The 23493-nt window shown below is 45.5% G+C and overlaps 2 protein-coding genes across 2 annotated transcripts in view; one reads left to right on the forward strand and one right to left on the reverse strand.

Moving 5' to 3' along the window:
- LOC139580326 (cAMP and cAMP-inhibited cGMP 3',5'-cyclic phosphodiesterase 10A-like) overlaps window positions 1-6011 on the reverse strand; it is a 159329-nt gene extending 153318 nt beyond the window's left edge. The window contains exon 1 of the mRNA XM_071408878.1: window positions 5472-6011. Coding sequence (XP_071264979.1) covers window positions 5472-5535 — 64 coding nt within the window. The 5' untranslated portion in view covers window positions 5536-6011. The remainder of the gene's footprint in view (window positions 1-5471) is intronic.
- The window catches only part of LOC139580328 (calcium uniporter protein, mitochondrial-like), a 518594-nt gene that overhangs the window by 333249 nt on the left and 161852 nt on the right, over window positions 1-23493 (forward strand). The gene's annotated exons all lie outside the window — the stretch shown is intronic.

Here is a 23493-nt window from a genome sequence, read left to right on the forward strand (position 1 = left end):
CAAATGGGATAAACACTAAATTGAGACTCTGCATGCAGAAGTCTGCAAAAATATCCTCTGCAAAAATATCCTCCGTGTACAACGTAAAACACCAAATAATGCATGCAGAGCAGAATTACGCCGATACCCGCTAATTATCAAACTCCAGAAAAGAGCCGTTAAATTCTACAACCACCTAAAAGGAAGCGATTCACAAACCTTCCGTAACAAAGCCATCACCTACAGAGAGATGAAGCTGGAGAAGAGTCCCCTGGTAGACAGCAACACATTTAGACCCAACCAAATCATAAGAAAACAAAAAGATAATTACTTGACACATTGGTAAGAATTAACAAAAAACAGAGCAAACAAGAATGCTATTTGGCCGGAACAGAGAGTACACAGTGGCAGAATACCTGACCACTGTAACTGACCCAAAATGAAGGCAAGCTTTGACAATGTACAATCGTGGCCAAAAGTTTTGAGAATGACACAAGTATACATGTTCACAAAGTCTGCTGCCTCAGTTTGTATGATGGCAATTTGCATATACTCCAGAATGTTATGAAGAGTGATCAGATGAATTGCAATTAATTGCAAAGTCCCTCTTTGCCATGCAAATGAACTGAATCCCCAAAAAACATTTCCACTGCATTTCAGCCCTGCTACAAAAGGACCAGCTAACATCATGTCAGTGATTCTCTCGTTAACACAGGTGTGAGTGTTGACGAGGACAAGGCTGGAGATCACTCTGTCATGCTGATTGAGTTCGAATAACAGACTGGAAGCTTCAAAAGGACGGTGGTGCTTGGAATCATTGTTCTTCCTCTGTCAACCATGGTTACCTGCAGGGAAACACGTGCCGTCATTATTGCTTTGCACAAAAAGGGATTCACAGGCAAGGATATTGCTGCCAGTAATACTGCACCTAAATCAACCATTTATCGGATCATCAAGAACTTCAAGGAGAGCGGTCCTATTGTTGTGAAGAAGGCTTCAGGGCGCCCAAGAAAGTCCAACAAGCGCCAGGACAGTCTCCTAAAGTTGATTCAGCTGCGGGATCGGGGCACCACCAGTACAGAGCTGGTAGGTGTGAGTGCATCTGCACACATAGTGAGGCGAAGACTTTTGGAGGATGGCCTGGTGTCAAGAAGGGCAGCAAAGAAGCCACTTCTCTCCATGAAAAACATCAGGGACAGACTGATATTCTGCAAAAGGTACAGGGATTGGACTGCTGAGGACTGGGGTAAAGTCATTTTCTCTGATGAATCCCCTTTCCGATTGTTTGGGGCATCCGGAAAAAAGCTTGTCCGGAGAAGACAAGGTGAGCGCCACCATCAGTCCTGTGTCATGCCAACAGTAAAGCATCCTGAGACCATTCATGTGTGGGGTTGCTTCTCAGCCAAGGGAGTGGGCTCACTCACAATTTTGCCTAAGAACACAGCCATGAATAAAGAATGGTACCAACACATCTTCCGAGAGCAACTTCTCCCAACCATCCAGGAACAGTTTGGTGATGAACAATGCCTTTTCCAGCATGATGGAGCACCTTGCCATAAGGCAAAAGATATAACTAAGTGGCTCGGGGAACAAAACATCGATATTTTGGGTCCATGGCCAGGAAACTCCCCAGACCTTAATCCCATTGAGAACTTGTGGTCAATCCTCAAGAGGCGGGTGGACAAATAAAACCCCACAAATTCTGACAAACTCCAAGCATTGATTATGCAAGAATGGGCTGCCATCAGTCAGGATGTGGCCCAGAAGTTAATTGACAGCATGCCAGGGCGGATTGCAGAGGTCTTGAAAAAGAAGGGTCAACACTGCAAATATTGACTCTTTGCATCAACTTCATGTAATTGTCAATAAAAACCTTTGATACTTATGAAATGCTTGTAATTATACTTCAGTATTCCATAGTAACATCTGACAAAAATATCTAAAGACACTGAAGCAGCAAACTTTGTGAAAATGTATATTTGTGTCATTCTCAAAACTTTTGGCAACAACTGTACAGACCCAGTGAGCATTGCTATTGAGAAAGGCCGCCGTAGGCAGACCTGGCTATTAAGAGAAGACAGGCTATGTGCACACAGCGCACAAATTTAGGTGGAAACTGAGCTGCTCTTCCTAACCTCCTGCCAAATGTATGACCATATTAGAGAGACATATTTCCCTCATATTACACAGATCCACAAAGAATTTGAAAACAAACCCCATTTTCATAAACTCCCACATCTACTGGGTGAAATACTACAGTGTGACATCACAGCAGCAAGATTTGTGACCTGTTACCACAAGAAAAGGGCAACCAGTGAAGAACAAACACCATTGTAAATACAACCCATATATATGTTTATTTACTTTCCCTTTTGTACTTTAACTATTTGCACATCGTTACAACACCGTATATAGACACAATATGACATTTGAAATGTCTTTTATCTTTTGGAATTTTGTGAGTGTTATGTTTACTGTTCATTTGTATTTTTTATTTCACTTTGGTTTATTATCTATTTCACTTGCTTTGGAAATGTTAACATATGTTTCCCATGCCAATAAAGCCCTTAAATTGAATTGAATTGACAGAGAGGGAGGGAAGGAAGGGGGAGACAGAGAGGGAGGGCAGAGGGAGACAGAAAGGGAGGGAAGGGGGAGACAGAGAGGGAGGGAAGGGGGAGACAGAGAGGGAGGGCAGAGGGAGACAGAGAGGGAGGGCAGAGGGAGACAGAGAGGGAGGGAAGGGGGAGACAGAGAGGGAGGGCAGAGGGAGACAGAGACGGAGGGAAGGGGTAGACAGAGAGGGAGGGCAGAGGGAGACAGAGAGGGAGGGAAGGGGTAGACAGAGAGGGAGGGCAGGGGGAGACAGAGAGGGAGGAGGGAGACAGAGAGGGAGGAAACAGAGAGGGAAGAGGGAGGGAGAGGGGAGACAGGTGAGGAGGCAGGGGGGTGAGGAGGGGGGAGAAGGGGGAGGAGGGGGAGATGGATGAGGAGGGAGGAGAGAGGTGTAGAGGGGGGAGAAGGATGTGGAGGGGGAGACAGGTGTGGAGAGGGGAGAAGGGTGTGGAGGGGGGAGAAGAGTGAGGAGGGGGAGACGGGTGTGGAGGGGGAGAAGGGTGAGGAGGGGGGAGATGGGTGAGGAGGGGGAAGACGGGTGTGGAGGGGGAGAAGGGTGAGGAGGGGGAGAAGGGTGAGGGGGGAGACGGGTGTGGAGGGGGAGACGGGTGTGGAGGGGGAAGACGGGTGTGGAGGGGGAGACGGGTGAGGAGGGGGAGAAGGGTGTGGAGGGGGGAGATGGGTGTGGAGGGGGAGACGGGTGAGGAGGGAGGAGTGGAGGGAGGAGACGGGTGTGGAGGGAGGAGACGGGTGTGGAGGGGGAGACGGGTGAGTAGGGAGGAGTGGAGGGAGGAGACGGGTGTGGAGGAAGGAGACGGGTGTGGAGGGGGGAGACGGGTGTGGAGGGAGGAGTGGAGGGAGGAGACGGGTGTGGAGGGAGGAGACGGGTGTGGAGGGGGGAGATGGGTGTGGAGGGGGAGACGGGTGAGTAGGGAGGAGTGGAGGGAGGAGACGGGTGTGGAGGGAGGAGACGGGTGTGGAGGGGGGAGACGGGTGTGGAGGGAGGAGACGGGTGTGGAGGGGGGAGGGGGGTGTTTAGGCACAAAGCTCCCTCGTGAGTTTGATGTTAACAACTCTGGGGTTAAATTAAGCGTTATGTTTTGGGATACAGAAACAACTCTAGGGTTAACTTCAGGCATTCATTCCGATTGGTTAAAAATTCAGCCATTTAATTCCCGATTGGTTAAATTAAGGATTAAGGTTTTGGATTGGGTTAATTTACGTCGGGCATGAATTCCGATTGGTTAAATTAAGGAGTAAGGTTTTGGATTGGGTTAATTTACGTCGGGCATGAATTCCGATTGGTTAAATTAAGGAGTAAGGTTTTGGATTGGGTTAATTTACGTCGGGCATGAATTCCGATTGGTTAATTTAAGGAGTAAGGTTTTGGATTGGGTTAAATTCAGCCATTAATTAAGACTCACCTTGCTAACTCATTGTGGAGGGGGTGGCACAGTGGACTAAACAGTGAGTTCCCAGCTCCCAGCTCCGGACATTGCCGTTTTTTAACTGTTGCCCCTAGTGGACAGTTTTGACGGTGTCTCCCGGACGACAGCAAAAAAAAAAAAAAAAAACTTGGAAACACATTCAGCTTCCTCTCACTAAGAGAACAGAGCTGCCCTCATCTAGCCGGTACCGGGGCATTCAGCTTCCTCTCACTAAGAGAACAGAGCTGCCCTCATCTAGCCGGTACCGGGGCATTCAGCTTCCTCTCACTAAGAGAACAGAGCTGCCCTCATCTAGCCGGTACCGGGGCATTCAGCTTCCTCTCTGTTTTATGCCTTGGCATAGATACATGTACTTCAGACTACAACCAAGAGCCTAAACCATACTAACTACCTAACTATGCCGACTTTAATACTGAAACACACATGCTGTGCTTTCCAATCCTATCTCTATGATCTGTTTTATGTCCTTAGATTAGGCACCCATTTTTTTTTATATATATTCCTGAATTTTAAAAAAAGAATCTAAAATGGACATGAATAGTATAGTTAATAATACTTATTAACCACAATATTTATTCGTCAGTGTAACACTATAACTGTGCATTATTGTGGGTAACCTCAACTTAATCATTTTACATTTGCATCAGTTACTGTACAAATGTTTTTTTTTTTTATGTTTAATAATACGTTTACACACACAAATGAAAATGTGTCTTTGACGCTCGAGTTTACAGTAAAATGATCAAACAGACATAAAACATACACATTACACATTGAATATGTATATTTCAGTTCGCCAGAGCGTTATTTACGTTCGTCACCGTTTCGGGGATAAAGTATGTATTTTGCGAGCGGCACCTTAAGTCTCCAGTCTTACTATATGTTGTGATCAATGGCAATTCCATGTTTTGTTTTCAGTCAAGTCAGTTGTGGTGAAACGGGTCTACAGCGGGTCCGGTGAACATCTCAGCAAGCGTCATAGGTCTACATTAACCGTACTACACGTGGTGGACCGGAGGATTTCTTTCCGTTTACTCCTGAGAAATATGGGCTATTTTCTTGGTAACGTATAGGACTGTGCATACTCCTTAACATTCACTACATGGTGTGGTACTCTTCTCTCCTGTTAAATCCCAACCCATGTTTCGGATGTTATCACTGATCAGCTGTCAATCTTTTGTCATTCAGAAAGTTTAACATTTTGTAATTGTTATAGTTGCAATTGATCATAATAAGAAATGTGTGTTAATTAACTATTAATAATCGTGGATTATCCATATGCGATTCTGATCAAGGCAAAATTCAAAACTAGAGCCACAAAATCCCGTGTTCCAAATCGTGGATAATAAAACGTATGGATGGATTCATGCTCTCTGTGATAAAGATCACATTCAGCAGGTTAACTGTTGCACAGAAAAAAGTACTTACTTGAGCCCAGAAAACAGTCCGTGATCCTCCGAAAACAGCTTGTCGAAGACGGAACATCCTCCATGTCTGCCTGTGAGCGAGCAGAGGGACAAGCTACGGATATAAACCACGGAACCGTGCCGCTCTGCTCAAACTCCCGCTGCTCGCTCCTAGAACTGGAACGGTTGGTCCAGAATGCTTTGGAGATTATATGTCCTAAATCCGAATAGCCCGTGCCAACCGAGCCGGGTTTGCCGTGGTCGTGAGCAGTGCGTGGTCCGTTACCAGCACGGTAACGTAAACGTATAGACGAGAGCAGTAGTGGTGAAGGGTCTCCCCCTCACTCGCCTTCCAAGGTGTAGATAAACATCGTTTGGTACGCCTCCTCTCCTCTCCTCTCTGTGGCAGCACTGAAGCAGTGAAAGTGCGAGATTAGGAAGAGAAAGAGCGACTGAACGGAGGGAGGCGCACGGGCTGGGAGGAGGGAGAAATGGGAGTGTACTGTATACCGTAGACGGCGACGGATAAATAAACCGGGAAGTGCAACGTACAGTTGGCGGCGACGCTGGACGCTGGACGCTGACCCCCCCAGCTAGCTGTTGTGTTTAGCTAACCAGCCAGTCGGCTACTCTCTGGAGACGGACGGGGTGCTGTTCACAACGAAAGCTGTCTCCAGATCGATAGGCTATGCGTTTTCAGTACTACAGCAGTGAGTCAGGGGGCGGTTGGTTGAGTGTACAGCTGTGTTTTCTCAGAGTTAGTAACAATGTTTACATAAATCATTGGTGGGTAACCGCTCCTGTACCGTCTACATCCTCTATATTTTATTGATGTTAAAAGGCAAGACTTGGAGAATTCTCCACAAGAGGAATAAAACAAATGGAATAGAATAGAGGAAGAATCACATTAGAATATAATTAGTTTTAGTCCCACTTTGCGTTCTCTTACAAAAAAAATGCAAACACAATTTACGCTTTGTCTCCAACGTTAGGCTAGTCCATATGCTATATACAGTGGGGAGAACAAGTATTTGATACACTGCCGATTTTGCCGATTTTCCTACTTACAAAGCATGTAGAGGTCTGTAATTTTTATCATAGGTACACTTCAACTGTGAGAGACGGAATCTAAAACAAAAATCCCGAAAATCACATTGTATGATTTTTAAGTAATTAATTCGCATTTTATTGCATGACATAAGTATTTGATACATCAGAAAAGCAGAACTTAATATTTGGTACAGAATCCTTTGTTTGCAATTACAGAGATCATACGTTTCCTGTAGTTCTTGACCAGGTTTGCACACACTGCAGCAGGGATTTTGGCCCACTCCTCCATACAGACCTTCTCCAGATCCTTCAGGTTTCGGGGCTGTCGCTGGGCAATACGGACTTTCAGCTCCCTCCAAAGATTTTCTATTGGGTTCAGGTCTGGAGACTGGCTAGGCCACTCCAGGACCTTGAGATACTTCTTACGGAGCCACTCCTTAGTTGCCCTGGCTGTGTGTTTCGGGTCGTTGTCATGCTGGAAGACCCAGCCACGACCCATCATCAATGCTCTTACTGAGGGAAGGAGGTTGTTGGCTAAGATCTCGCAATACATGGCCCCATCCATCCTCCCCTCAATACGGTGCAGTCGTCCTGTCCCCTTTGCAGAAAAGCATCCCCAAAGAATGATGTTTCCACCTCCATGCTTCACGGTTGGGATGGTGTTCTTGGGGTTGTACTCATCCTTCTTCTTCCTCCAAACACGGCGAGTGGAGTTTAGACCAAAAAGCTCTATTTTTGAATCATCAGACCACATGACCTTCTCCCATTCCTCCTCTGGATCATCCAGATGGTCATTGGCAAACTTCAGACGGGCCTGGACATGCGCCTGCTTGAGCAGGGGGACCTTGTGTGCGCTGCAGGATTTTAATCCATGACGGCGTAGTGTGTTACTAATGGTTTTCTTTGAGACTGTGGTCCCAGCTCTCTTCAGGTCATTGACCAGGTCCTGCCGTGTAGTTCTGGGCTGATCCCTCACCTTCCTCATGATCATTGATGCCCCACGAGGTGAGATCTTGCATGGAGCCCCAGACCGAGGGTGATTGACCATCATCTTGAACTTCTTCTATTTTCTTCTATTTTCTAATAATTGCCCCAACAGTTGTTGCCTTCTCACCAAGCTGCTTGCCTATTGTCCTGTAGCCCATCCCAGCCTTGTGCAGGTCTACAATTTTATCCCTGATGTCCTTACACAGCTCTCTGGTCTTGGCCATTGTGGAGAGGTTGGAGTCTGTTTGATTGAGTGTGTGGACAGGTGTCTTTTATACAGGTAACGAGTTCCAACAGGTGCAGTTAATACAGGTAGTATAGGGCTTTGTCTCCAACGTTAGGCTAGTCCATATGCTATATAGCTAGTATAGGGCTTTGTCTCCAACGTTAGGCTAGTCCATATGCTATATAGCTAGTATAGGGCTTTGTCTCCAACGTTAGGCTAGTCCATATGCTATATAGCTAGTATAGGGCTTTGTCTCCAACGTTAGGCTAGTCCATATGCTATATAGCTAGTATAGGGCTTTGTCTCCAACGTTAGGCTAGTCCATATGCTGATATAGCTAGTATAGGGCTTTGTCTCCAACGTTAGGCTAGTCCATATGCTATATAGCTAGTATAGGGCTTTGTCTCCAACGTTAGGCTAGTCCATATGCTATATAGCTAGTATAGGGCTTTGTCTCCAACGTTAGGCTAGTCCATATGCTATATAGCTAGTATAGGGCTTTGTCTCCAACGTTAGGCTAGTCCATATGCTATATAGCTAGTATAGGGCTTTGATTCAACATCGAATAGTATATTTCTTTCTCTATCAAATTGTAGCAAAATCGAAAATCAGACAGTAGTTTGCCCTATATAGTGAACATGAATAGTCTGGCCAGAGATACGCCAAACATTACACTGGTGAAGACCATGATGCATGACAAAGACAGTCAGTCATTATAATATAAAGGCAGTCAGTCATTATAATTTAAAGGCAGTCAGTCATTATAATATAAAGGCAGTCAGTCATTATAATATAAAGACAGTCAGTCATTATAATATAAAGGCAGTCAGTCATTATAATATAAAGGCAGTCAGTCATTATAATATAAAGGCAGTCAGTCATTATAATATAAAGGCAGTCAGTCATTATAATATAAAGACAGTCAGTCATTATAATATAAAGGCAGTCAGTCATTATAATATAAAGGCAGTCAGTCAGTCAGTCATTATAATATAAAGGCAGTCAGTCATTATAATATAAAGGCAGTCAGTCATTATAATATAAAGGCAGTCAGTCATTATAATATAAAGACAGTCAGTCATTATAATATAGAAGCACAAATACACACTTTTATTCATCCGATTATATCTTCTCATTCACAAAATAGCCCCTTAAAAATATGAATTGATGAATGGATACGTAGGCTGAATGCACTTGATGACAGACAATTTTGATGCAATCCCGACGTCAGCACTCACACACGAGGTGTGTGTCAGTGTGTGTGTGTGTGTGTGTGGCGTATGTGTGTGTGACACACAAAAAAAGTTGTCTAACTGCTTAAACACACCAGACACATAACTACACATTTCTAGAACATAAATATAGGACTTAAATTGCACACAATATAAGCCAACCAATAGATGGATAACAACTCTTATAGAGCCATTATTTTTGGAAACATTGCACATGATATTACCTCATCACACAAAAAAAAGAAAAATACTGCAAAGTTTCTTAGCAACTAGAAACAGAGCTGCCATGTCTGTTGGAACTAGAAACAGAGCTGCCATGTCTGATGGAGCTAGAAACAGAGCTGCCATGTCTGTTGGAACTAGAAACAGAGCTGCCATGTCTGATGGAGCTAGAAACAGAGCTGCCATGTCTGATGGAGCTAGAAACAGAGCTGCCATGTCTGTTGGAACTAGAAACAGAGCTGCCATGTCTGATGGAGCTAGAAACAGAGCTGCCATGTCTGATGGAGCTAGAAACAGAGCTGCCATGTCTGTTGGAACTAGAAACAGAGCTGCCATGTCTGATGGAGCTAGAAACAGAGCTGCCATGTCTGTTGGAACTAGAAACAGAGCTGCCATGTCTGATGGAGCTAGAAACAGAGCTGCCATGTCTAATGGAGCTAGAAACAGAGCTGCCATGTCTGTTGGAACTAGAAACAGAGCTGCCATGTCTGATGGAGCTAGAAACAGAGCTGCCATGTCTGATGGAGCTAGAAACAGAGCTGCCATGTCTGTTGGAACTAGAAGCAGAGCTGCCATGTCTGTTGGAACTAGAAGCAGAGCTGCCATGTCTGATGGAACTAGAAACAGAGCTGCCATGTCTGTTGGAACTAGAAACAGAGCTGCCATGTCTGTTGGAACTAGAAGCAGAGCTGCCATGTCTGTTGGAACTAGAAACAGAGCTGCCATGTCTGTTGGAACTAGAAGCAGAGCTGCCATGTCTGTTGGAACTAGAAACAGAGCTGCCATGTCTGTTAGAACTAGAAACAGAGCTGCCATGTCTGTTGGAACTAAAAATAGAGCTGCCATGTCTGTTGGAACTAGAAACAGAGCTGCCATGTCTGTTGGAACTAGAAGCAGAGCTGCCATGTCTGTTGGAACTAGAAACAGAGCTGCCATGTCTGTTGGAACTAGAAACAGAGCTGCCATGTCTGTTGGAACTAGAAGCAGAGCTGCCATGTCTGTTGGAACTAGAAACAGAGCTGCCATGTCTGTTGGAACTAGAAGCAGAGCTGCCATGTCTGTTGGAACTAGAAACAGAGCTGCCATGTCTGTTGGAACTAGAAACAGAGCTGCCATGTCTGTTGGAACTAGAAACAGAGCTGCCATGTCTGTTGGAACTAGAAACAGAGCTGCCATGTCTGTTGGAACTAGAAACAGAGCTGCCATGTCTGATGGAGCTAGAAACAGAGCTGCCATGTCTGTTGGAACTAGAAGCAGAGCTGCCATGTCTGTTGGAACTAGAAACAGCGCTGCCATGTCTGTTGGAACTAGAAACAGAGCTGCCATGTCTGTTGGAACTAGAAACAGAGCTGCCATGTCTGTTGGAACTAGAAACAGAGATGCCATGTCTGATGGAACTAGAAACAGAGCTGCCATGTCTGATGGAGCTAGAAACAGAGCTGCCATGTCTGATGGAGCTAGAAACATAGCTGCCATGTCTGTTGGAACTAGAAACAGAGCTGCCATGTCTGTTGGAACTAGAAACAGAGCTGCCATGTCTGATGGAGCTAGAAACAGAGCTGCCATGTCTGTTGGAACTAGAAGCAGAGCTGCCATGTCTGTTGGAACTAGAAACAGAGCTGCCATGTCTGTTGGAACTAGAAACAGAGCTGCCATGTCTGTTGGAACTAGAAACAGAGCTGCCATGTCTGTTGGAACTAGAAACAGAGCTGCCATGTCTGTTGGAACTAGAAACAGAGCTGCCATGTCTGTTGGAACTAGAAGCAGAGCTGCCATGTCTGTTGGAGCTAGAAACAGAGCTGCCATGTCTGTTGGAACTAGAAGCAGAGCTGCCATGTCTGTTGGAACTAGAAACAGAGCTGCCATGTCTGTTGGAACTAGAAACAGAGCTGCCATGTCTGTTGGAACTAGAAACAGAGCTGCCATGTCTGTTGGAACTAGAAACAGAGCTGCCATGTCTGTTGGAACTAGAAACAGAGCTGCCATGTCTGTTGGAACTAGAAACAGAGCTGCCATGTCTGTTGGAACTAGAAACAGAGCTGCCATGTCTGATGGAGCTAGAAACAGAGCTGCCATGTCTGATGGAGCTAGAAACAGAGCTGCCATGTCTGTTGGAACTAGAAACAGAGCTGCCATGTCTGTTGGAACTAGAAACAGAGCTGCCATGTCTGTTGGAACTAGAAACAGAGCTGCCATGTCTGTTGGAACTAGAAACAGAGCTGCCATGTCTGTTGGAACTAGAAACAGAGCTGCCATGTCTGATGGAGCTAGAAACAGAGCTGCCATGTCTGATGGAGCTAGAAACAGAGCTGCCATGTCTGTTGGAACTAGAAACAGAGCTGCCATGTCTGTTGGAACTAGAAACAGAGCTGCCATGTCTGTTGGAACTAGAAACAGAGCTGCCATGTCTGTTGGAACTAGAAACAGAGCTGCCATGTCTGTAGGAACTAGAAACAGAGCTGCCATGTCTGTTGGAACTAGAAACAGAGCTGCCATGTCTGTTGGAACTAGAAACAGAGCTGCCATGTCTGATGGAGCTAGAAACAGAGCTGCCATGTCTGTTGGAACTAGAAACAGAGCTGCCATGTCTGTTGGAACTAGAAACAGAGCTGCCATGTCTGTTGGAACTAGAAACAGAGCTGCAATGTCTGTAGGAACTAGAAACAGAGCTGCCATGTCTGTTGGAACTAGAAACAGAGCTGCCATGTCTGTTGGAACTAGAAACAGAGCTGCAATGTCTGTAGGAACTAGAAACAGAGATGCCATGTCTGTTGGAACTAGAAACAGAGCTGCCATGTCTGATGGAGCTAGAAACAGAGCTGCCATGTCTGATGGAGCTAGAAACAGAGATGCCATGTCTGTTGGAACTAGAAACAGAGCTGTCATGTCTGTTAGAACTAGAAACAGAGCTGCCATGTCTGTTGGAACTAGAAACAGAGCTGCCATGTCTGTTGGAACTAGAAGCAGAGCTGCCATGTCTGTTGGAACTAGAAACAGAGCTGCCATGTCTGTAGGAACTAGAAGCAGAGCTGCCATGTCTGTTGGAACTAGAAACAGAGCTGCCATGTCTGTTGGAGCTAGAAACAGAGCTGTCATGTCTGTTGGAACTAGAAACAGAGCTGCCATGTCTGTTGGAACTAGAAACAGAGCTGCCATGTCTGTTGGAACTAGAAACAGAGCTGTCATGTCTGTTGGAACTAGAAACAGAGCTGCCATGTCTGTTGGAGCTAGAAACAGAGCTGTCATGTATGTTGGAACTAGAAACAGAGCTGCCATGTCTGTTGGAACTAGAAACAGAGCTGCCATGTCTGTTGGAACTAGAAACAGAGCTGCCATGTCTGATGGAACTAGAAACAGAGCTGTCATGTCTGTTGGAACTAGAAACAGAGCTGCCATGTCTGTTGGAACTAGAAACAGAGCTGCCATGTCTGTTGGAACTAGAAACAGAGCTGCCATGTCTGTTGGAACTAGAAACAGAGCTGCCATGTCTGATGGAACTAGAAACAGAGCTGCCATGTCTGTTGGAACTAGAAACAGAGCTGCCATGTCTGTTGGAACTAGAAACAGAGCTGCCATGTCTGTTGGAACTAGAAACAGAGCTGCCATGTCTGTTGGAACTAGAAACAGAGCTGCCATGTCTGTTGGAACTAGAAACAGAGCTGCCATGTCTGTTGGAACTAGAAACAGAGCTGCCATGTCTGTTGGAACTAGAAACAGAGCTGCCATGTCTGATGGAGCTCGAAACAGAGCTGCCATGTCTGTTGGAACTAGAAGCAGAGCTGCCATGTCTGTTGGAACTAGAAACAGAGCTGCCATGTCTGTTGGAACTAGAAACAGAGCTGCCATGTCTGTTGGAACTAGAAACAGAGCTGCCATGTCTGTTGGAACTAGAAACAGAGCTGCCATGTCTGATGGAACTAGAAACAGAGCTGCCATGTCTGATGGAGCTAGAAACAGAGCTGCCATGTCTGATGGAGCTAGAAACAGAGCTGCCATGTCTGTTGGAACTAGAAACAGAGCTGCCATGTCTGTTGGAACTAGAAACAGAGCTGCCATGTCTGATGGAGCTAGAAACAGAGCTGCCATGTCTGTTGGAACTAGAAGCAGAGCTGCCATGTCTGTTGGAACTAGAAACAGAGCTGCCATGTCTGTTGGAACTAGAAACAGAGCTGCCATGTCTGTTGGAACTAGAAACAGAGCTGCCATGTCTGTTGGAACTAGAAACAGAGCTGCCATGTCTGTTGGAACTAGAAACAGAGCTGCCATGTCTGTTGGAACTAGAAGCAGAGCTGCCATGTCTGTTGGAGCTAGAAACAGAGCTGCCATGTCTGTTGGAACTAGAAGCAGAGCTGCCATGTCTGTTGGAACTAGAAACAGAGCTGCCATGTCTGTTGGAACTAGAAACAGAGCTGCCATGTCTGTTGGAACTAGAAACAGAGCTGCCATGTCTGTTGGAACTAGAAACAGAGCTGCCATGTCTGTTGGAACTAGAAACAGAGCTGCCATGTCTGTTGGAACTAGAAACAGAGCTGCCATGTCTGTTGGAACTAGAAACAGAGCTGCCATGTCTGATGGAGCTAGAAACAGAGCTGCCATGTCTGATGGAGCTAGAAACAGAGCTGCCATGTCTGTTGGAACTAGAAACAGAGCTGCCATGTCTGTTGGAACTAGAAACAGAGCTGCCATGTCTGTTGGAACTAGAAACAGAGCTGCCATGTCTGTTGGAACTAGAAACAGAGCTGCCATGTCTGTTGGAACTAGAAACAGAGCTGCCATGTCTGATGGAGCTAGAAACAGAGCTGCCATGTCTGATGGAGCTAGAAACAGAGCTGCCATGTCTGTTGGAACTAGAAACAGAGCTGCCATGTCTGTTGGAACTAGAAACAGAGCTGCCATGTCTGTTGGAACTAGAAACAGAGCTGCCATGTCTGTTGGAACTAGAAACAGAGCTGCCATGTCTGTAGGAACTAGAAACAGAGCTGCCATGTCTGTTGGAACTAGAAACAGAGTTGCCATGTCTGTTGGAACTAGAAACAGAGCTGCCATGTCTGTTGGAACTAGAAACAGAGCTGCCATGTCTGTTGGAACTAGAAACAGAGCTGCCATGTCTGATGGAGCTAGAAACAGAGCTGCCATGTCTGTTGGAACTAGAAACAGAGCTGCCATGTCTGTTGGAACTAGAAACAGAGCTGCCATGTCTGTTGGAACTAGAAACAGAGCTGCAATGTCTGTAGGAACTAGAAACAGAGCTGCCATGTCTGTTGGAACTAGAAACAGAGCTGCCATGTCTGTTGGAACTAGAAACAGAGCTGCAATGTCTGTAGGAACTAGAAACAGAGATGCCATGTCTGTTGGAACTAGAAACAGAGCTGCCATGTCTGATGGAGCTAGAAACAGAGCTGCCATGTCTGATGGAGCTAGAAACAGAGATGCCATGTCTGTTGGAACTAGAAACAGAGCTGCCATGTCTGTTGGAACTAGAAACAGTGCTGCCATGTCTGTTGGAACTAGAAACAGAGCTGCCATGTCTGTTGGAACTAGAAACAGAGCTGCCATGTCTGTTGGAACTAGAAACAGAGCTGCCATGTCTGATGGAGCTAGAAACAGAGCTGTCATGTCTGTTGGAACTAGAAACAGAGCTGCCATGTCTGTTGGAACTAGAAACAGAGCTGCCATGTCTGTTGGAACTAGAAACAGAGCTGCCATGTCTGTTGGAACTAGAAACAGAGCTGCCATGTCTGATGGAGCTAGAAACAGAGCTGCCATGTCTGTTGGAACTAGAAGCAGAGCTGCCATGTCTGTTGGAACTAGAAACAGAGCTGCCATGTCTGTTGGAACTAGAAACAGAGCTGCCATGTCTGTTGGAACTAGAAACAGAGCTGCCATGTCTGTTGGAACTAGAAACAGAGCTGCCATGTCTGATGGAACTAGAAACAGAGCTGCCATGTCTGATGGAGCTAGAAACAGAGCTGCCATGTCTGATGGAGCTAGAAACAGAGCTGCCATGTCTGTTGGAACTAGAAACAGAGCTGCCATGTCTGTTGGAACTAGAAACAGAGCTGCCATGTCTGATGGAGCTAGAAACAGAGCTGCCATGTCTGTTGGAACTAGAAGCAGAGCTGCCATGTCTGTTGGAACTAGAAACAGAGCTGCCATGTCTGTTGGAACTAGAAACAGAGCTGCCATGTCTGTTGGAACTAGAAACAGAGCTGCCATGTCTGTTGGAACTAGAAACAGAGCTGCCATGTCTGTTGGAACTAGAAACAGAGCTGCCATGTCTGTTGGAACTAGAAGCAGAGCTGCCATGTCTGTTGGAGCTAGAAACAGAGCTGCCATGTCTGTTGGAACTAGAAGCAGAGCTGCCATGTCTGTTGGAACTAGAAACAGAGCTGCCATGTCTGTTGGAACTAGAAACAGAGCTGCCATGTCTGTTGGAACTAGAAACAGAGCTGCCATGTCTGTTGGAACTAGAAACAGAGCTGCCATGTCTGTTGGAACTAGAAACAGAGCTGCCATGTCTGTTGGAACTAGAAACAGAGCTGACATGTCTGTTGGAACTAGAAACAGAGCTGCCATGTCTGATGGAGCTAGAAACAGAGCTGCCATGTCTGATGGAGCTAGAAACAGAGCTGCCATGTCTGTTGGAACTAGAAACAGAGCTGCCATGTCTGTTGGAACTAGAAACAGAGCTGCCATGTCTGTTGGAACTAGAAACAGAGCTGCCATGTCTGTTGGAACTAGAAACAGAGCTGCCATGTCTGTTGGAACTAGAAACAGAGCTGCCATGTCTGATGGAGCTAGAAACAGAGCTGCCATGTCTGATGGAGCTAGAAACAGAGCTGCCATGTCTGTTGGAACTAGAAACAGAGCTGCCATGTCTGTTGGAACTAGAAACAGAGCTGCCATGTCTGTTGGAACTAGAAACAGAGCTGCCATGTCTGTTGGAACTAGAAACAGAGCTGCCATGTCTGTAGGAACTAGAAACAGAGCTGCCATGTCTGTTGGAACTAGAAACAGAGTTGCCATGTCTGTTGGAACTAGAAACAGAGCTGCCATGTCTGTTGGAACTAGAAACAGAGCTGCCATGTCTGTTGGAACTAGAAACAGAGCTGCCATGTCTGATGGAGCTAGAAACAGAGCTGCCATGTCTGTTGGAACTAGAAACAGAGCTGCCATGTCTGTTGGAACTAGAAACAGAGCTGCCATGTCTGTTGGAACTAGAAACAGAGCTGCAATGTCTGTAGGAACTAGAAACAGAGCTGCCATGTCTGTTGGAACTAGAAACAGAGCTGCCATGTCTGTTGGAACTAGAAACAGAGCTGCAATGTCTGTAGGAACTAGAAACAGAGATGCCATGTCTGTTGGAACTAGAAACAGAGCTGCCATGTCTGATGGAGCTAGAAACAGAGCTGCCATGTCTGATGGAGCTAGAAACAGAGATGCCATGTCTGTTGGAACTAGAAACAGAGCTGCCATGTCTGTTGGAACTAGAAACAGTGCTGCCATGTCTGTTGGAACTAGAAACAGAGCTGCCATGTCTGTTGGAACTAGAAACAGAGCTGCCATGTCTGTTGGAACTAGAAACAGAGCTGCCATGTCTGTTGGAGCTAGAAGCAGAGCTGCCATGTCTGTTGGAACTAGAAACAGAGCTGCCATGTCTGTTGGAACTAGAAGCAGAGCTGCCATGTCTGTTGGAACTAGAAACAGAGCTGCCATGTCTGTTGGAACTAGAAACAGAGCTGCCATGTCTGTTGGAACTAGAAACAGAGCTGTCATGTCTGTTAGAACTAGAAACAGAGCTGCCATGTCTGTTGGAACTAGAAACAGAGCTGCCATGTCTGTTGGAACTAGAAACAGAGCTGCCATGTCTGTTGGAACTAGAAGCAGAGCTGCCATGTCTGTTGGAACTAGAAACAGAGCTGCCATGTCTGTAGGAACTAGAAGCAGAGCTGCCATGTCTGTTGGAACTAGAAACAGAGCTGCCATGTCTGTTGGAACTAGAAACAGAGCTGCCATGTCTGATGGAGCTAGAAACAGAGCTGCCATGTCTGATGGAGCTAGAAACAGAGCTGCCATGTCTGTTGGAAGTAGAAACAGAGCTGCCATGTCTGTTGGAACTAGAAACAGAGCTGCCATGTCTGTTGGAACTAGAAACAGAGCTGCCATGTCTGTTGGAACTAGAAACAGAGCTGCCATGTCTGTAGGAACTAGAAACAGAGCTGCCATGTCTGTTGGAACTAGAAACAGAGTTGCCATGTCTGTTGGAACTAGAAACAGAGCTGCCATGTCTGTTGGAACTAGAAACAGAGCTGCCATGTCTGTTGGAACTAGAAACAGAGCTGCCATGTCTGATGGAGCTAGAAACAGAGCTGCCATGTCTGTTGGAACTAGAAACAGAGCTGCCATGTCTGTTGGAACTAGAAACAGAGCTGCCATGTCTGTTGGAACTAGAAACAGAGCTGCAATGTCTGTAGGAACTAGAAACAGAGCTGCCATGTCTGTTGGAACTAGAAACAGAGCTGCCATGTCTGTTGGAACTAGAAACAGAGCTGCAATGTCTGTAGGAACTAGAAACAGAGATGCCATGTCTGTTGGAACTAGAAACAGAGCTGCCATGTCTGATGGAGCTAGAAACAGAGCTGCCATGTCTGATGGAGCTAGAAACAGAGATGCCATGTCTGTTGGAACTAGAAACAGAGCTGCCATGTCTGTTGGAACTAGAAACAGTGCTGCCATGTCTGTTGGAACTAGAAACAGAGCTGCCATGTCTGTTGGAACTAGAAACAGAGCTGCCATGTCTGTTGGAACTAGAAACAGAGCTGCCATGTCTGTTGGAGCTAGAAGCAGAGCTGCCATGTCTGTTGGAACTAGAAACAGAGCTGCCATGTCTGTTGGAACTAGAAGCAGAGCTGCCATGTCTGTTGGAACTAGAAACAGAGCTGCCATGTCTGTTGGAACTAGAAACAGAGCTGCCATGTCTGTTGGAACTAGAAACAGAGCTGTCATGTCTGTTAGAACTAGAAACAGAGCTGCCATGTCTGTTGGAACTAGAAACAGAGCTGCCATGTCTGTTGGAACTAGAAACAGAGCTGCCATGTCTGTTGGAACTAGAAGCAGAGCTGCCATGTCTGTTGGAACTAGAAACAGAGCTGCCATGTCTGTAGGAACTAGAAGCAGAGCTGCCATGTCTGTTGGAACTAGAAACAGAGCTGCCATGTCTGTTGGAGCTAGAAACAGAGCTGTCATGTCTGTTGGAACTAGAAACAGAGCTGCCATGTCTGTTGGAACTAGAAACAGAGCTGCCATGTCTGTTGGAACTAGAAACAGAGCTGTCATGTCTGTTGGAACTAGAAACAGAGCTGCCATGTCTGTTGGAGCTAGAAACAGAGCTGTCATGTCTGTTGGAACTAGAAACAGAGCTGCCATGTCTGTTGGAACTAGAAACAGAGCTGCCATGTCTGTTGGAACTAGAAACAGAGCTGCCATGTCTGATGGAACTAGAAACAGAGCTGTCATGTCTGTTGGAACTAGAAACAGAGCTGCCATGTCTGTTGGAACTAGAAACAGAGCTGCCATGTCTGTTGGAACTAGAAACAGAGCTGCCATGTCTGTTGGAACTAGAAACAGAGCTGCCATGTCTGATGGAACTAGAAACAGAGCTGCCATGTCTGTTGGAACTAGAAACAGAGCTGCCATGTCTGTTGGAACTAGAAACAGAGCTGCCATGTCTGTTGGAACTAGAAACAGAGCTGCCATGTCTGATGGAACTAGAAACAGAGCTGCCATGTCTGTTGGAACTAGAAACAGAGCTGCCATGTCTGTTGGAGCTAGAAACAGAGCTGCCATGTCTGTTGGAACTAGAAACAGAGCTGCCATGTCTGTTGGAACTAGAAACAGAGCTGTCATGTCTGTTGGAACTAGAAACAGAGCTGCCATGTCTGTTGGAGCTAGAAGCAGAGCTGCCATGTCTGTTGGAACTAGAAACAGAGCTGCCATGTCTGTTGGAGCTAGAAACAGAGCTGTCATGTCTGTTGGAACTAGAAACAGAGCTGTCATGTCTGATGGAACTAGAAACAGAGCTGCCATGTCTGTTGGAACTAGAAACAGAGCTGTCATGTCTGATGGAACTAGAAACAGAGCTGCCATGTCTGTTAGAACTAGAAACAGAGCTGCCATGTCTGTTGGAACTAGAAACAGAGCTGCCATGTCTGTTGGAACTAGAAACAGAGCTGTCATGTCTGTTGGAACTAGAAACAGAGCTGCCATGTCTGTTAGAACTAGAAACAGAGCTGCCATGTCTGTAGGAACTAGAAACAGAGCTGCCATGTCTGATGGAGCTAGAAACAGAGCTGTCATGTCTGTTGGAACTAGAAACAGAGCTGCCATGTCTGTTGGAACTAGAAACAGAGCTGCCATGTCTGATGGAACTAGAAACAGAGCTGCCATGTCTGTTGGAACTAGAAACAGAGCTGCCATGTCTGTTGGAACTAGAAACAGAGCTGCCATGTCTGATGGAACTAGAAACAGAGCTGCCATGTCTGTTGGAACTAGAAACAGAGCTGCCATGTCTGATGGAACTAGAAACAGAGCTGCCATGTCTGTTGGAACTAGAAACAGAGCTGCCATGTCTGATGGAACTAGAAACAGAGCTGCCATGTCTGTTGGAACTAGAAACAGAGCTGCCATGTCTGTTGGAACTAGAAACAGAGCTGCCATGTCTGTTGGAACTAGAAACAGAGCTGCCATGTCTGTTGGAACTAGAAATAGAGCTGCCATGTCTGATGGAACTAGAAACAGAGCTGCCATGTCTGTTGGAACTAGAAACAGAGCTGCCATGTCTGATGGAACTAGAAACAGAGCTGCCATGTCTGTTGGAACTAGAAACAGAGCTGCCATGTCTGTTGGAACTAGAAACAGAGCTGCCATGTCTGTTGGAACTAGAAACAGAGCTGTCATGTCTGTTGGAACTAGAAACAGAGCTGCCATGTCTGTTAGAACTAGAAACAGAGCTGCCATGTCTGTTAGAACTAGAAACAGAGCTGTCATGTCTGTTGGAACTAGAAACAGAGCTGCCATGTCTGTTAGAACTAGAAACAGAGCTGCCATGTCTGTTAGAACTAGAAACAGAGCTGCCATGTCTGTTAGAACTAGAAACAGAGCTGCCATGTCTGATGGAACTAGAAGCAGAGCTGCCATGTCTGTTAGAACTAGAAACAGAGCTGCCATGTCTGTTGGAACTAGAAAGGCTACAAAAGTTCAACTTAAATCCGAACTGGTTTGGCAGCACGCAGATCCCAGATTGCCTTTGCCGATCGCTCATCATCTTCAACCATCAGTGGGTCGATGGCTTGAATAGTCTGGCTTGGAAGTGGAATACCACGGTAGATTATGTGTTTTTTGGTTGATTGGACCAAAAAATATAATATATTATATGAGCAAAATTATATGAGCAAAAAAGGTTCAATTTTATTTGGAATGGCAAGCCAGACAAAATTAAAAGGGCCTATTGTCTCTCCCCATGTTCAAGAATGTCCCTTTTCCCTTTATTCAGATTAAAACCGCTCACTTTTGGTTATTTGAAAACAAAAATCTCCAAAAATATAGTTATTTTTTTAAACAAGGACATGAAAATGAGATTGTGAACTCTGCAAAACAACGTTTCCAATCCTAGAATGAGAACGGTAAATGACTGTAATTAATACATTCATTCAATACATTGGAATACAAAAGAAACCAGCCATCCACTATTGTCTTGCTATTAGCAGGACAATAGACTCTTGCCAAGAAGGAGAGAAGGAGGAGAATTGTTTTGTCAATTTCTCAAGCCAAAACATCTTGATGGCCTTCACCAGTTCATCTTTGCTTGTACTGTCGGCTTGGCAGAGTTACAGATGAATGTTTTCAGTTGATGCCAAACAAGTTTGATCAGGTTTAAAATCAGGAGACCTACATGTAGAGATTAACTAAATATATTACTGTAGGCCTACCGTAGGTAGATATACTGTAGGCCTACCGTAGGTAGATATACTGTAGGCCTACGGTAGGTAGATATACTGTAGGCCTACCGTAGGTGTTGTAGGTCATTTATTTATGGATTTAACCTTTATTTTACTACATAAAGGTCTACTTACTCTGCTGGCGTCTTGACCCAGTTTATACCCTCATTTGCAATGCAAACCCGGGCGGCAGTGTGTTTTGGTCCGAGCAGACCCTGGTCTTGATAAATCAATGAGATTTATCACTTTAGAGTATTTCTTCATCAACATCTTTATGCTTTCGTTCATAAAATAATGATAAAAATACTCTTTTAAAATTAATGGAAGAGGCAAGTGGAAGGGAGGAAAAATGTTTTCAAATACTTGTTTTTCACAGGACAATAGACACGATGTGGTCCCAAAAACACCTCTCTGACGTAGGGTCCAGCATAGCTCTTGATGATGTCATTGAATGTCTAGCCAGCAGGTTCATATTGAGTAATAAGATGCGTGTTGCAAGCATTATTGTGAGTGAATATGTGAGACGTTTTTCCATGAATTAGAGAACATCTTATACACTACATGACTACAAAAGTATGTGGACACCTGCTTGTTCAACATCTCATTCCAAAATCATGGGCATTAATATGGAGTTGGTCCCCCCCCCTTTGCTGCTATAACAGCCTCCACTCTTCTGGGAAGGCTTTCCACTAGTGAGGTCAGGCACTGATGTTGGGCGATTAGGCCTGGCTCGCAGTCGGCATTCCAAGTCATCCTAAAGGTGTTCGGTGGGGTTGAGGTCAGGGCTTTGTGCAGGCCAGTCAAGTTCTTCCACACCAATCTCGACAAACCATTTCTGTATGGACCTCCCCTTGTGCACGGGAGCATTGTCATGCTGAAACAGGAACGGGCCTTCTCTCCAAACTGTTGCCACAAAGTTGGAAGCACAGAATCATCTAGAATGTCATTGTATGCTGTAGCATTAAGATTTAACTTCACTGGAACTAAGGGGCCCGAACCAAACAGCCCCAGACCAGTATTCCTCCTCCACCAAACTTTACAGTTGGCAATATGCATTCGGGCAGGTAGCGTTCTCCTTGCGTCCTCCAAACCCAGATTTGTCAGTCGGACTGCCAGATGATGAAGCGTGCTCACTCCAGAGAACACGTTTCCACTGCTCCAGAGTCCAATGGCAGCAAGCTTTACACCACTCCAGACAACGCTTGGCATTGCCCTTGGTGATCTTAGATTTGTGTACGGCTGCTCGGTCGTGGAAACCCATTTCATTAAACTCCGACCAACAGTTATTGTGCTGACGTTGCTTCCAGAGGCAGTTTGGAACTCGGTAGTCAGTGTTGCAACCGAGGACAGACAATGTTTTACACACTACGCGCTTCAGCACTCGGCGGTCCCCGTTCTGTGAGCTTGTGTGGCCTAACACTTTGCGGCCGAGCCGTTGTTGCTCCTAGATGTTTCCACCTCACAATAACAGCACTTACAGTTGACCGGGGGCAGCTCTAGCAGGGCAGACATTGTACGAACAGATTTGTTGGAAAGGTGGCATCCTATGACGGTGTCACGTTAAAAGTCACTGAGCTCTTCAGTAAGGCCATTCTACTGCCAATTTTTGTCTATGGAGATTGCATGGTTGTGTGCTCGATTTTATACACCTGTCAGCAACGGGTGTGGCTGAAATAGCTGAATCCACTCATTTAAAGGTGTGTCCACATACTTTTGTATATATAGTGTATTTAGTTTTGCAAACAAAATCTAAATTGCAGCAAATACAGAGCTTGGTCAACAGTTGGTCCAATGGCATACATAACCGTATCATCTGCATACAAATGAATATTACAGGATTTAATACATAGATTTACTATTTATATATTATTTATATAAATAGTAAAGAGGACATGTCCCAATACCAACCCCTCCGGTACACCTTTCGTAATATCCAGGACACTAGACTTGACACCATCAGATAGCTCTTAAAGCACCGGTACACCTTTCGTAATATCCAGGACACTAGACTTGACACCATCAGATAGCTCTTAAAGCACTTGCAAGACTCCTTGTCCTGGCCCATTTCAGACCGTTTTTGAATGAGTAGAGTCAACGGTGTCGAATGCCCTAACACATCATCTATAACCAGCTGAAACAATACTATGTCCTGGTCTATAACCAGCGGAAACAGTACTATGTCCAGGTCTATAACCAGGTCTATAACCAGCTGAAACAGTACTATGTCCAGGTCTATAACCAGCTGAAACAGTACTATGTCCAGGTCTATAACCAGCTGAAACAGTACTATGTCCAGGTCTATAACCATCTGAAACAGTACTATGTCCTGGT

The sequence above is a fragment of the Salvelinus alpinus genome, chromosome 7 (genome assembly GCF_045679555.1).
Source record: "Salvelinus alpinus chromosome 7, SLU_Salpinus.1, whole genome shotgun sequence".
Taxonomy (NCBI): Eukaryota; Metazoa; Chordata; class Actinopteri; order Salmoniformes; family Salmonidae; genus Salvelinus; species Salvelinus alpinus.